General features: G+C 42.6%; 1 protein-coding gene across 1 annotated transcript in view; it reads right to left on the minus strand.

Moving 5' to 3' along the window:
* LOC147025300 (uncharacterized) overlaps window positions 1-12,535 on the minus strand; it is a 91,740-nt gene extending 79,205 nt beyond the window's left edge. The window contains exons 1-2 of the mRNA XM_085886157.1: window positions 10,662-12,535; window positions 7,616-7,818 (exon numbers count right to left, since the gene is read on the minus strand). Of these exons, the coding sequence (XP_085742283.1) occupies window positions 7,616-7,818; window positions 10,662-10,866 (408 nt within the window). The 5' untranslated portion in view covers window positions 10,867-12,535. The remainder of the gene's footprint in view (window positions 1-7,615; window positions 7,819-10,661) is intronic.
* Window positions 12,536-12,992: the final 457 nt, after the last annotated feature.

Here is a 12,992-nt window from a genome sequence, read left to right on the forward strand (position 1 = left end):
CGAAGAAAGTGCTGATGAGAGAGAAGACGACTCTACTGAATCGAACGGTATTCGTGAAAGGAATATCACCTTGTACCTTTCTGCCAAGTCCTTACAAACAGATATCAAGGCGACAGCTTCGCAGCTAAAGAAAAACAGAAAAGAAGACATCGACACATCTATGCAGATAACATTTGACGCTGCGAATGAACGTCTACCTGTATCGCTGTATAACCATGTGGCCTGGCTGATTACTGACGCAACACCCGAACCTACAGACCCTAACACGAGAGTACAACTGAAAGAGCCGGAACGCGAGAAAGTCCTCAATTTGGCCCAAGATATCAGTGCAGCTGTGGCAAACACTCCGAATCCAAAGCATATTGGATCAGCATTACATGGGGTCAGGTATGGGAGCATGTGCCAGAACAGCGCGTCGCTGCGTCCACTTTCCGCCGGTACTCCAAGGGCCTCCGTCTGGCCATCCCCCAGGCAGATGCCAGGCCCATCCCCATCTCCTTGAGATGATGGTCAACCTGCTGCAACCACGAGGCACGTGGTCGGCCCACTGGCCTCCTCCACTCACGAGACTCCCTTGCTGAGAGAATCTGGTGAGCAGGATCAGCATCAGGAAAACGAGCCACATGTCCATAGAGCCGCAACTGACGCTCACGGACTATGCAGGTAACAAATCTCATCCGAGTCTCTCTCAGCAACCACTCGTTGGACACAAAATCCGACTAGTGATAGCCAAGGATTCTCCGAAGAGACCTGGTACCAAAGGAATTAAGTCTCCGTCTCAGATCCTTGGTCAGAGTCCAAGTCTCGCGTCCATAGAGCAAGACTGGAGGTACCAAGGACCTGAAGACTCGGACTTTCGTCCTCCCGCACAGGTACCGGCAGCGCCACACCCCATGATCCAGTGAATCCATGGCTCCCCAGGCCCGACCCAGATGTCTATTGACCTCTTACTCACAGCTAGCAGATTCATGAATATCACTGCCAAGGTAAGTGAATCTCTCCACGACCTCAACATCCTCAGCACAAACAGACACAGACAGGACAGCAGCATCCAAGATGTCACTGAAAGCCTGGATCTTAGTTTTGACCCAAGAAACCCGTAATCCCAGCAGCTCCGACTCCTCATTCAGCACCTCGAGGGCCCCCAAAAGGATATCTAAAGTCTCCGCAAAGATGACTGCATCATCTGCAAAATCAAGGTCCGAGATCTTGACATTCCCAAATGATGCACCGCAGCTTGATCTCTCAGACATCCTCCCTAAAATCCAGTCCATACAAGTGCTGAAAAGTGTGGGGGCCAGTACACATCCCTGACGAACTCCAGTAACAACTGGAAATAAGTCAGAGATGGTACCACCACACTTCACAGCACTCTCAGTACCAGAGTAGAGTTCAGACATCAGATCGATCAGTTTTGGTGGCACCCCACGAAGACCAAGAATCCTCCAGAGGACATCCTGATTCACTGAATCGAACGCTTTACAGAGATCAACATAGGCTGCAAGCAGCCCCTGCCAAAACTCTTGTCTGCGTTCGGTGAGGACACGAAGGGCAAGGATACGGTCAATCGTTGACCTCTTTGGTGTAAAGCCTGACTGCTCTGGATGCTGGTGCTCAAGCAGATGGTGGCGAACCCTATCAATAATTATCCGAGCAAAGACCTTGCCGGCACTGAGAGCTGCGTCACCCCTCGGTAGTTGTTGCAGTCTTGGCGATCACCCTTCCCTTTCCAGAGAGGAACAACGAGGCCCCTCTTCCAATCAGTTGTGATGATGCCTGTGTTCCAGGCAGAGCACAAAACTGCATGCAACGACATGAATGAAGCATTTCCACCAGCCTTGAGAAGTTCAGCATGGATGCCACAGATCCCTGGAGCTTTGCCCCGTTTCAACTGGTTCACCGCAGCCCGTGTTACGACAAGCGAAGGTGGACCACAGTTGATTCGAGGGTCAGCAACAGGGATTGTAACACCCTTGACTCCAACTTGACAGCTGGGGGATCAGCCTGGTACAACCGCTCAAAGTAACCGGCCCAGCGGGCCTTCACTTCAGACTCCTCTGTCAAGAGCCTACCACTCTCTGCTCTAACTGCAGTGCTCCGAGGGATGGGCTTGGATGAACGCAATGCGTGAATTCCCCTGTAAGCGGAAGAGAATCACCTGTCCACAGGTGATGCTCTACCCCCTCACAGATTCCTCGCACATAGGCCTCCTTGTCCACCCTCAGTGCACCTACAGTTTTACGCCTCAGCTCCCTGAACAGCTCAGCTCTGCCATTCAGCCTGGCCCTGCGACTCTGGTCAATGGTATCCAGTGTCCCTTGAGAGACAAAATTCTTCTTTGCCCTGCGGTGAGTTCCAAGACATCCACCAGCAACATCAAGGACGGTGGTCTTGAAGGCGCTCCACAACTCTTCAGGACCCCCCAAAGCACCGAGACCCCCCAAGTGTCCACTCAGCCTGTTCGCAAACTCCTCAGCTACTCTCTCATCCCTGAGCTTGCCAACATCCAGCCGAGGCTGGGATGGTACCATTCTCCAGGATTTAAGGTGCAGCTTTAAAGTTGCTACAATAAGCCTGTGGTCAATATTGAGGAACTGAGCACTCCGGTAGACGCTGCAGTTCTGGATCATCCTCCAACGACAGTCAATGAGGACATGGTCAATCTCCTTTGCCGCATCGCCAGAGTTGGAATACCAAGTACAGCGATGAGCTTGTGGGCGCTGAAACCATTAACCAGCCACCCTAAGTCCATGACTTCTTGCAAAGTCAAGGAACTTAGTGCTATTCTGGTTCATAGTTCCTGATGCATGAGGACCAACACACACCTCATAACCATCCCTATCAGTTCCAGTCGATGCATTGAAATCCCCCAAGACTAGAAGTGTATCTCGTCTGGGGCACTGATCAACCACAGACTCGAGCGTGGCGTAGAATGCATCCTTCACGGTGAGATCACTCGCCTCCGTCGGAGCATAAACAGAGACCAGGGAAATGACACCTAAGGAGTGACGGATCCTTAGTCTCATAATACGCTCGTTGACCGGTGTTACCTCAATTATCATTGGGGTCAGCTTATTGGACACAGCTACAGCAACTCCTTGGGTATGGTAACCATCAGAGAGACCAGACTAATAGTAGGTGTAACCACCCACCATGATCTCGCCGCAATCCGGTCTCCGAACCTCAGAGAGAGCTGCAATCCCGATGTCCAAACGCTTGAGCTAAGATGATAACAGAGACAGGTGATCATCCTCTCTTAGGGATAGGACATTCCAGGCACCCACCCGAAGCGACCGCTTCAGGTTAACCCAAGGAGACCGCCGTCTGGTGGACGACACCTCAGCACCACTCCGACACACTCTTACATGTATTGAAACAAACAAGGAGTAAAGAGATCGTAACAATGATGAACCGTTTTGGAAATATTATTAGCTATCAAGACGCACAGAGGTACATCACCACTATGGCACAACCCACTGATGAACCAGAACAAGACAAGCCATTAATCCCATATAATTTAAAAAGTGGACTATTCACTCATTGCGCCATTGACAACTTGGATTTTCACGAGCACACTCCAGATGGTAGCATAATGCATGGGACACGCACAACATCTACCAATATCCAAGAAATACCAAAGACAGTGGTTTCAGTGGTGTAAGCCTGACACATGAAGAACATGCAACTATTTTATTATCAGACCACACAGTTTCTTGGCAGTTGATACAAAACGACTGTTTTCAAACTGTTGACCATGACAGCGTCATCTCATGGAATGCCTTTCATGCCTTTTGGTGGAGGAGAGCACATCACAGACATTGATTGGGTATGGGCCATTCTTCCCAGAATCTCCAACAAAACCTGATGTCGTTGAAGCTTCAGTTGAATTCTGTATCACAGTCACACAAGCACTAGGCCAACAGCATTGTGTACTGACGTGCGACCAAGCCATATACGAAATAAACCTCAGACTTCAAAAGAAGAAGCCAGATAAATATAAACATCTGATACTACATATGGGGGGCCTTCCATATAGCTAGCAACTTCCTCCGAGCTCTTGGCAAACTCGTTAAGTCCTCTGGTATTGAAACTCTCATTGTGGAAGCCAAGGTCTTTCTCGGTGGAACCATGAACAAGCTCATGGCTGGCAAGGACTACTACAAGATGGTACGATGTCATACTCTGGTGATGTCTACTATGCTGGAGCTGTACTGGGAAGCTTTTGAATCATGGACTCTGGTCGAACCTGGTGTTTATCTTGATGTGATGGCCTCACTCAACGCAGCTATTCGTAAGCTAGCAGAAGCAGTAGCCCATGAAGACACCACAGCCGCATTGCAGGCACAAGCCGAGATGATCGCAGTTGCAGATGATGTTCAAAAGTTGTTGTCGTATTTTGAAAATACACTGTGCAACTCGCCTACAGCCAAGCTTTGGATTATGTACATCAACATGGTACTCCTCCTCAAACGGAATATAGCAGCAGAACGAAAAGGGTGCTGGGAGGACCATCTCACTGAGGTCGAAAATATGCTACCTTACTTGGTTTCGGCTGGTCACATTTTTTTTTCAAAAATCTTTATTATATTAAATTTAATTGTTTTCACTATTTTAGGGTCGGTAATTGGCTAACAGATATATATATATATATATATATATATATATATATATATATATATATATATATATATATATATATATATATATATATATGTTAAATGAATATTAATTGACCCGACTGTATCTACTAGAAGTTATTTTGAGAGCACAAAATCAAGTTTAAGATGAATGAAAACATATTTACTGCTGATTCAGCTATTTTGGGGGTCAATTTGCACTGAAACTTAATTTTTTCAACCTCTAATTGGCGAAATTTGACACATGTGACCTCAGCATATGAAAGACCATGCCAACGTCCTTACTAGCGGTTGAAATAAACTGTCTTACTTGATATTTGAAGAACTTATGAAACGTTTTTTGAAAAATTAGTGATACCGAAAATCGCACTCATTTTTTGGTGGGTACGTATGTTCAAATACAATTTGTGAGATGTTCGCAATCGAGATGACCGAGCAGGCCTCTTGATTATTAATCCTAAGACACTAAACTAAAGAAAAAATGAGTCCTGCAAAGTATAGGAAGCGGTGTCCGGTAACTCCTAAAATAGCGGCCTTTCTGAGTTTGGATCCCTGACGACATGAACCTAGATGTATGTAAAAAATAAAATTACTTAACAGGTCTATATAAGTATCATCACAAAAGTAAAACCATCCAACTTGTAGTTGTAACATGAATCATCCAAATCATCCAACAAATCATCCAACATTATAAGTAACATGGCGAGGAGGAGAGGAAGAAGAAAAATAATAATAATATGAAAAATAAAAAGAAGTAGAAGTAGAAGAAGAAGAAGAAGAAGAAGAAGAAGAAGAAGAAGAAGAAGAAGAAGAAGGAGGAGAAGAAGGAGAAGAAGGAGAAGAAGGAGAAGAAGGAGAAGAAGGAGAAGAAGGAGAAGAAGGAGAAGAAGGAGAAGGAGAAGGAGAAGGAGAAGGAGAAGGAGAAGGAGAAGGAGAAGGAGAAGGAGAAGAAGAAGAGAACCACTCATTTCACGTCTTCAAATGCACAGAGCTGCCAAGGCAGTTTTTCCTTGGATAGGGGGCACATTCCTGGAGGGGTCACCACTACGACGCAGAACACTTGATTGGCTCATTCTTCCCAGTTAGTGGGTACACATTTTGCCAACCTCGGAAGAATGACAGGCTGAATCAACCAACCTGTTGTTATTTTAATGGGAATAGGAGCTCAAACTCAAGACCCTAAGATCTTCAACCAGCCACCTTTACTGTTAAACCAACAGCAGGCTTTTTAACACGGCTACAGTAGGTGATCATACAATTACATGTCTACCGTCTCATTTCCTGATCTGTCTGGTAAATGTCAAGTTCCTCTCATACTTTATTTTACTTCGGGAATGAATCCAATGAGGTCTCATGCTTGGACGCAGCGACAGCGACGCATGTTCCCATACCTGACCTGACCTGACCTCATGCCAATGGCTTCCATGGCAGAAACCAAAAAAGACATCTGAACTATTATGAAGTTGTTAGTGATGGAGAAGAAAAATGAAAATCCCCAAAAAGAGTCAACACAGCCAGATCCACTGAATTAATGACACCAAAAAGGCTTCCCTGCTGACATTGAATGGTTGGTTGACCAGTGAAGGAAATACACTAAAGAAGATGGAAATTATATTGAATAATATTACATGAATATAATTTGACGACGACTTCTACTACGAATACTACTCCTCGAATTATTCCCACCTTATTGTGGGGTCTACCAGGTAAAGGATTTAATACGAGCCTTTCAGGAACCGTCTGGCAAGGCCTGACTTTCAACGAGGGACGATTTGGGGAGGAATTTGTATTTCGTTCAGGGTACAGGAGATAACTCATCAACTGTTTGCTAAAGATACTGTGGGATCTTTAACGTCTACCAAGTAATGCAGGCAGATGTGACACCCAGTTTAACGTCTATCCGATGGAGGCTACACTTTGTGATGCAGCACCATTCCTGCGAAACACCGAACAGTTTATAGACAGGTTGTGAATCAAACACAGACTAGACAGCTCAAAGGCAAGCAAGTGCTCTTACCTCTAAAACCATCCTTCCTGACAGTTCATCTGTTGTACTATGCCTGTTATATGGTTATGATGGCAGAACATTTGGGATGACCCTCGTATAACATCACTTTTTATTTTTATTTACATCCTTGGTTTATTTTCTACGAGCAGGGGTACCCGGCATTTCCCAGTGCTGTTCTCATCATGTTGGCATTTTGAAGAAATGAAATTTGGATTTTTTTTTTCGATTTTTTGTAGGGGCCTAAAATATTTCCCTAACCCACTAAGGAATGGGGTTCAGGGATCATTTAATATCACCTTTTACATGACTAAAAAGAGGCACAATAGAACGATTAAAAATAAAAATCCAACACAAAATTAAATCTTTTTTTTTTGCCTAAAACACTCCCCGACACTCATTGATGAACCTCTGAAAGTTTGACAAAAATCCATTCGACCTACTCTGAGAAAAATGGTAACAGACACAGACACCTCTTATAGTTCGAAGATATTCTCTGAACCGGTCTCTGCCATTTCTTCCACTGAGCAGTATTTCACCTGCTGAAGACCCTCTAATCATCTAATCCCTCTCCTTATGCTGCAGTGCATCCCTCCGTTGTTATCCCACGTTTTTCTCTTTGCCCCATTATGTCTATTGATCCATTACCCACACCCACCTACCCCCCCCCCCCAGTCATTCTGCTCTTAGATGAGCCTTGATACCTGTATTTTAAAAATATTAAAAAGATTTTCTAGCATTTTGTGATTCATAGAATGCAAGGCACTCCAAAACGTGTTTACTAGTACAGATTAATGCATAATGAATGCTAAACATTTGATAACCTTATACAATGTTTGTTAATGAAGTAAAATCTCTTCTAATTTGCTGCCCAGCAGTAGAGGACAGGAATCACATTTTTTGGTTCATATAGATCACATACTTGCTGGTAAGCAACATCGAGATTTTAAGGCACTAGTTCAACGGGACTTACTTTTACGTTCCTAATAAGCAATGTGCCGTCCACTTCCTCAACAAAGCGGGGATCAGAGGTGAGAGGTCGTGATCCAGCTCTCAGCCATCGCACCACACCAGGTTGAGAAGACGCCACTGGGCAGGTTAACTGTGTGACTCTACCTGCAAGTGTCGTGTGGTTCCCAGGTGGTTGGGCTTCAGGATGGCTGAGCAACCTTTTTGCTTCACAATGGGAACAAACCAAGATAGATAGTGTGAAGGAAAGTTAATGTTGATAAATATCATCCAATTGTCTCGTAAAATCACAAAAATTCATTCGTGCGTGCACTTGTGCATTGCATCTGGCTCCTCGGACGTGTCATTTCGGTAGATGCTGCGAGGCAGCTAATTCATCGTTCCCTGTAGATTAGGAGACAATGACCCATTATTTTTTAAGGTACCCAAAATAAATTGTAGAGTTGAAATGTTGAACTCTTAAATTCTTTAAAATGGCTTCAATTTCATGAGAAGTTGTGAAAGAGATAACATTCTATGGTGGGTACGACATTTCTTACCGATGTGGTGGGTTCGACAGTTCTATGGTGCCTCAGACATTCCTTAACTGATGTGAGCTCACTCTGTAGATGTGAAGACATTAGTATTCTTGGCTCTCACTTGTTCAGTCACAATCCATAATGTAAATCTGCCAGTTTGTCATGGGAACCATCTAGGAATGGCCTGGCAGCATAGATAATCTATTTTACAAGTGAGCATGAAGAGAACGCAAAAAAAAAAATGTTTTTGTATAATTTCAATGCCACAGGGTTTTTCACAAAATATAAACAGACAAGAAAATGAGTGAGGCATAATATCAGTTCAATCAGCATGATCAATTACATGTACGAGTAATGCGGCTTTTTCGGATGAAAAGCAAAAAAAAGGTTTCAAAGAAAAAAAAAATTTTTTTTTTCCTCGTCAAGTTTTGCATGAAAACAAATCCTTTAAAATGCGCAGCGATCCTTTCTTCCTTTCAGTGCAATTTTACCTTGATAAAGATTCACAGATAACCGATGCCATGTCATTTATAGTCTGAACGGTAAACACCGTGAACGAGACGGCTATCACCGAGTGGGTGGAAAGCATGAAACGCTCCAAGCGTAATGAAGGGAAAATAACATAAAGGTATCTATTCAGTTAGCAGTTAAAGAAAAATGATGACTGAGAAACCATACTCTTGCTAATATCATCCCACGAACTTTTGGTAAACCTTTGAAATACAAACGAGCACAAAATGATCCTCTGGGGGAGGGGGGTCTGTCGGCAGGAATCTAGGGTTTTGTAAATGTAATGCTGATGAGATCAAAACTACTATAAAACTAAATTGGCAGCTCAGTTTTTTTCTTCTTCTCAATGGTAGTTTAAAACTTCTTTGATTGCCCTTTGTATGAAAGAGCAATCATAGTCTATCATTATCATAGTCTATCTATCACCATAAATTCTGATTCTGATTCTAATATTCCATACTCTGTTACATCGAGAGCGTCAGTGCCGCCGAAGCAGCTTCTTGGAAAGGGTTATCCTGGGTGGTTTGTCATTGCCTTCCCAGCAGTATTTAGAACAGGAATTTGTAATTTGTTCAGGGTGCTGGCGATAGCTCGCCGACTCTTCAAGAACGACACCGTGGGATCTTTAACATCCACCCACGAAGGCTTACAGATGGGACGCCAAGTTTAACGTCCATCCGAAGGATGGCACACACATTGTTAAATCACCCTGCCTGTGAAAATCCAGGATGACAGTTTATAGCTGAGTCGGAATTCAAACCCAGGCGAGACAGCTTAGAGCGAGCATGTGCACCTCAAAGCTATCCTGCCATCCCTCACCCACAAATAGAAAAAATATAATATGTTAGAAAGCAAATTGGATTTTTTTCCATTAAAATAAGGTTCATTGGGGAGACTGTATTATTCACATGGAGGACATGGACATCAGTCAATATCAATGTACTTTTACATTAATTACAAGCACATTATGTAGATCATGCAGGAGATACGGTACACGGGATTTGCATCTGAGTTCTCTGCATCATTAGCCAGAGATTCAAACGGGAATGCAAAGAGGCGAACCCAGTTAATATGCCATTCAAGGTCATCCCACTTGGCTGTATAGTCTCCATGATGTTTTCCAGGGTGGTGATGCAATTGACGGCAAACAAGACTGTAAATATCGCTAATCAGTAAACTTGGCTATTACAGCCTTTCACACGTTAAAACAGATCTATCTGACCATTTGTAGTTTGATTGCACAAAAGCATCATTTTTGTGCATCATATTTGGCATTAAGGACAACTACTTGAAATAACACATGTTGGTTGTTTCAGAAATCTCACAACTCTTTATCCGTAATGTAATTTTCAGGAATAAAATAATCTTCTAACTTCACTTAAAACAAAGTGCAGGAAGGTTTTGAACTGACATGTGGGAAGGAAGAGGATGAAGCACTTAAGCTGACAGAAGGACACGGGCCAATACCATAAAGTTTGATCGATGACAGCAGTCAGGAACTGCTAGAAAGCTGTGTGTAGTCAGGAACTAAAAAATAAGTGAACGGTTGACAAGGACTATGAAATGAGACGACAGTGGGTGGCTACCTTTAAAGCCAAGAAGAGAAACGTGGACTCGCTGGAGTGAGAAAAGTTATTCAGATGAGAAGAGATGAAAGCAAAAGAATGAAAGCAAGAGGGAAGTTTGAACTTGTGGGTTTGAAAAAGGATTGCTGCCAAACACATAGCAATCAGGAGTATTTGAAAGGGACAAATAATGAAGATGACCTATTGTGGACATCCACAACCTATTGTGGCAAATTTTGCAATTACCCAAAAATGCAAGATAATGGTGAATAAATGATGAGTCTCAACCTCCTCGTCAAAAAAATACCAAAATAGCCATCGATTTCACAAAAGGAAGTAAAGGCAAGTGAGCCTCAGGCACTCGGACCAAACATTTTCTGATTGTAGTCATTAGTTCAGCAAATTGTTGGACTGCACGATAATTTTATGAATTTGCATACTGCCGACAATATGTCACCTTTTGTGACCCGTATCGAGGCGTAGGACATCACGCTGCCGGCTACGCTGACTGCCTGGCAGGCATAGCGTCCAGCATCTGAGGCAAGGACAGGGGTGATGGTAAGAGTCCCAGAACGAGAGACCCAAACCCGCTCTCCAGGGTGTGGAGTCATCCGTGGAAACAGCAATTCCTTAGATAGGAGGAAACAGAGATACAATGACATCGAGAAAAATAAAAGTCCAGTTCAACAAGGAATAGTTATGTTGAATCTCTAAAATTAAAGGTAAACAAACAATGTTTCGTGAAAACATTTAACCCTCATTTTTGTTTCACCTTACAAATTTTGATCGAAGTAGAATTCATATTAATTTATTCATGTATCATGTATTCCACACAGTATAGATTCTGCTGAAGCAGTTCTTTGGCTAGGGTTACAATCTTGGACGGGTCGCCACTCCTCTGTACTGAGGATGCAGGCATTAATCATTTGTTCAGGGTGTCAAGGATAGCTTGCTTACTCATCGCGAAGGACGCCGTGGGATCTTTAATGTTCAGCAACTAATGCCAGTAGACAGGATGCCAAGTGTAAAATCAATCAGAGGGAGGACACACATTAACACCAGGATGACAGTTTATAGTGCACAATAATTTAGTGATCCAATAACAGATATCCTTAATTTCAAAGAAGGAATTTTTCTGACGTCCCATTTCTGAAGACAACAAGGAGCTGATATTCGTGGTCCCCCTCCTTTTTCTGGGTGGTATGAGGAATAGATCTGTGTAATACGAAAGAAAAATCTTGAACATTTTTTGAAATATCATGTACAAAAGCCAAGTTACCGAGATGGTTGCAATGGCAACAGAATTCAGCCAATCACAGCCATGACTGAACTAGGTTGAGATAATGTCATGATGAATAGTTATCTGCAACATAAAATATAAAAGTTCAGTGCTTTGTGAAATATCACGTGCACAAAAGTACATGGCCAGATGGTCAGTCAGTTGGATGGAGCTCATTTTATTGTTCCCCGTCTCCGACCTTGTCGAAGGGGCAGGACACAAAAAGACATGTTTAATGAAAATTGATACCTGCATCATTAACTGATCATTTTGCTGAGGTATCAGAAGCCTTTGTAAATCATGAGATCCGTAATTACTTTAAAAGCAAAATCGATGAAAGTGAGTTTGGAAATCAGGCAGGTTCTTCAACATTGTATTCCCTCATTTCGTTGATGAACAATTTGTATGAGAATGCTGATAAACCACAGGGACAGTTCAGTTGTGGAAACACATTTCTCTAAAACCTTTGATTTAATTGATCATTCCACAGTTGTGAGCAAGTTGCTAGATATAGGTGTTACACCAGCTTGAGTTCCTCATCGAGATCTAGTTTCTCAGATGAAAGAGTCCAATATGTAAGACACAAAAAATATTTTGCCTGAAGATTGGACTCAAAAAAAGGGGTCCTTTAAGGCACCAAATCAGGTCCATTTGGATAAAATTAATGATGTAATTCTCCAGGCAGATCACAAGAATAATGATTCAATTTAAGTTTAGAAACATGTTGATGAGATGACATTCGTTGAAAACAGCATGTACAAGGAACAAGACGTGTGAATAAACACTTCTCTGAATAACCTCGATGCGTGGTAAAGGCAAGGTAATATGAAGAATTGAATGATAAATGTGCTCTTTTGCAAGTTTGTTTTTATGAAACAACGACCGCAAATGCTACAATTGACTATTCAATCCATTGTATTACAAAATGTTGATCATATGAAAATTTTAAATTTTACAATTTCATCTGGCCTATCAGAGAATTTACATATTTGAAATACAAGCAGGCACTCCCACCCTCAAGGCAATGTGCCATCGGTGGGCAATGTGCTGCGGCAGTATTCGAAATGCGCTATATAATTGTCATTTTTAATTTTTTTTTTTTATTCATCACAACATAGAAGAATATAAAGAAGATCGTTTGTGATACCAGCAACCACTGAAGGTGGCGCTATTTCCAATATATATATATATATATCTTCTTCTTCTTTCGGCTGCTCCCGTTAAGGGTTGCCACAGCGGATCATCCGCATGATCCGCATATTGATTTGGCACATGTTTTACGCCGGATGCCCTTCCTGACGCAACCCTGGTTGCCTCTTAAGAAACACAGGGATAATATATATATATATATATATATATATATATATATATATATATATATATATATATATATATATATACATATATATACACATACATATATATATATATGTGGTGAATTAACGTGAATTGAGGGACATGACGCGGGATCACATGTTGTGCGTCTCGCGTATAAGGGGATGTCTCTGC

Source organism: Eptatretus burgeri, chromosome 6 (assembly GCF_056783735.1).
Source record: "Eptatretus burgeri isolate ZD-2024b chromosome 6, Ebu_testis_v1, whole genome shotgun sequence".
NCBI classification, from domain to species: domain Eukaryota; kingdom Metazoa; phylum Chordata; class Myxini; order Myxiniformes; family Myxinidae; genus Eptatretus; species Eptatretus burgeri.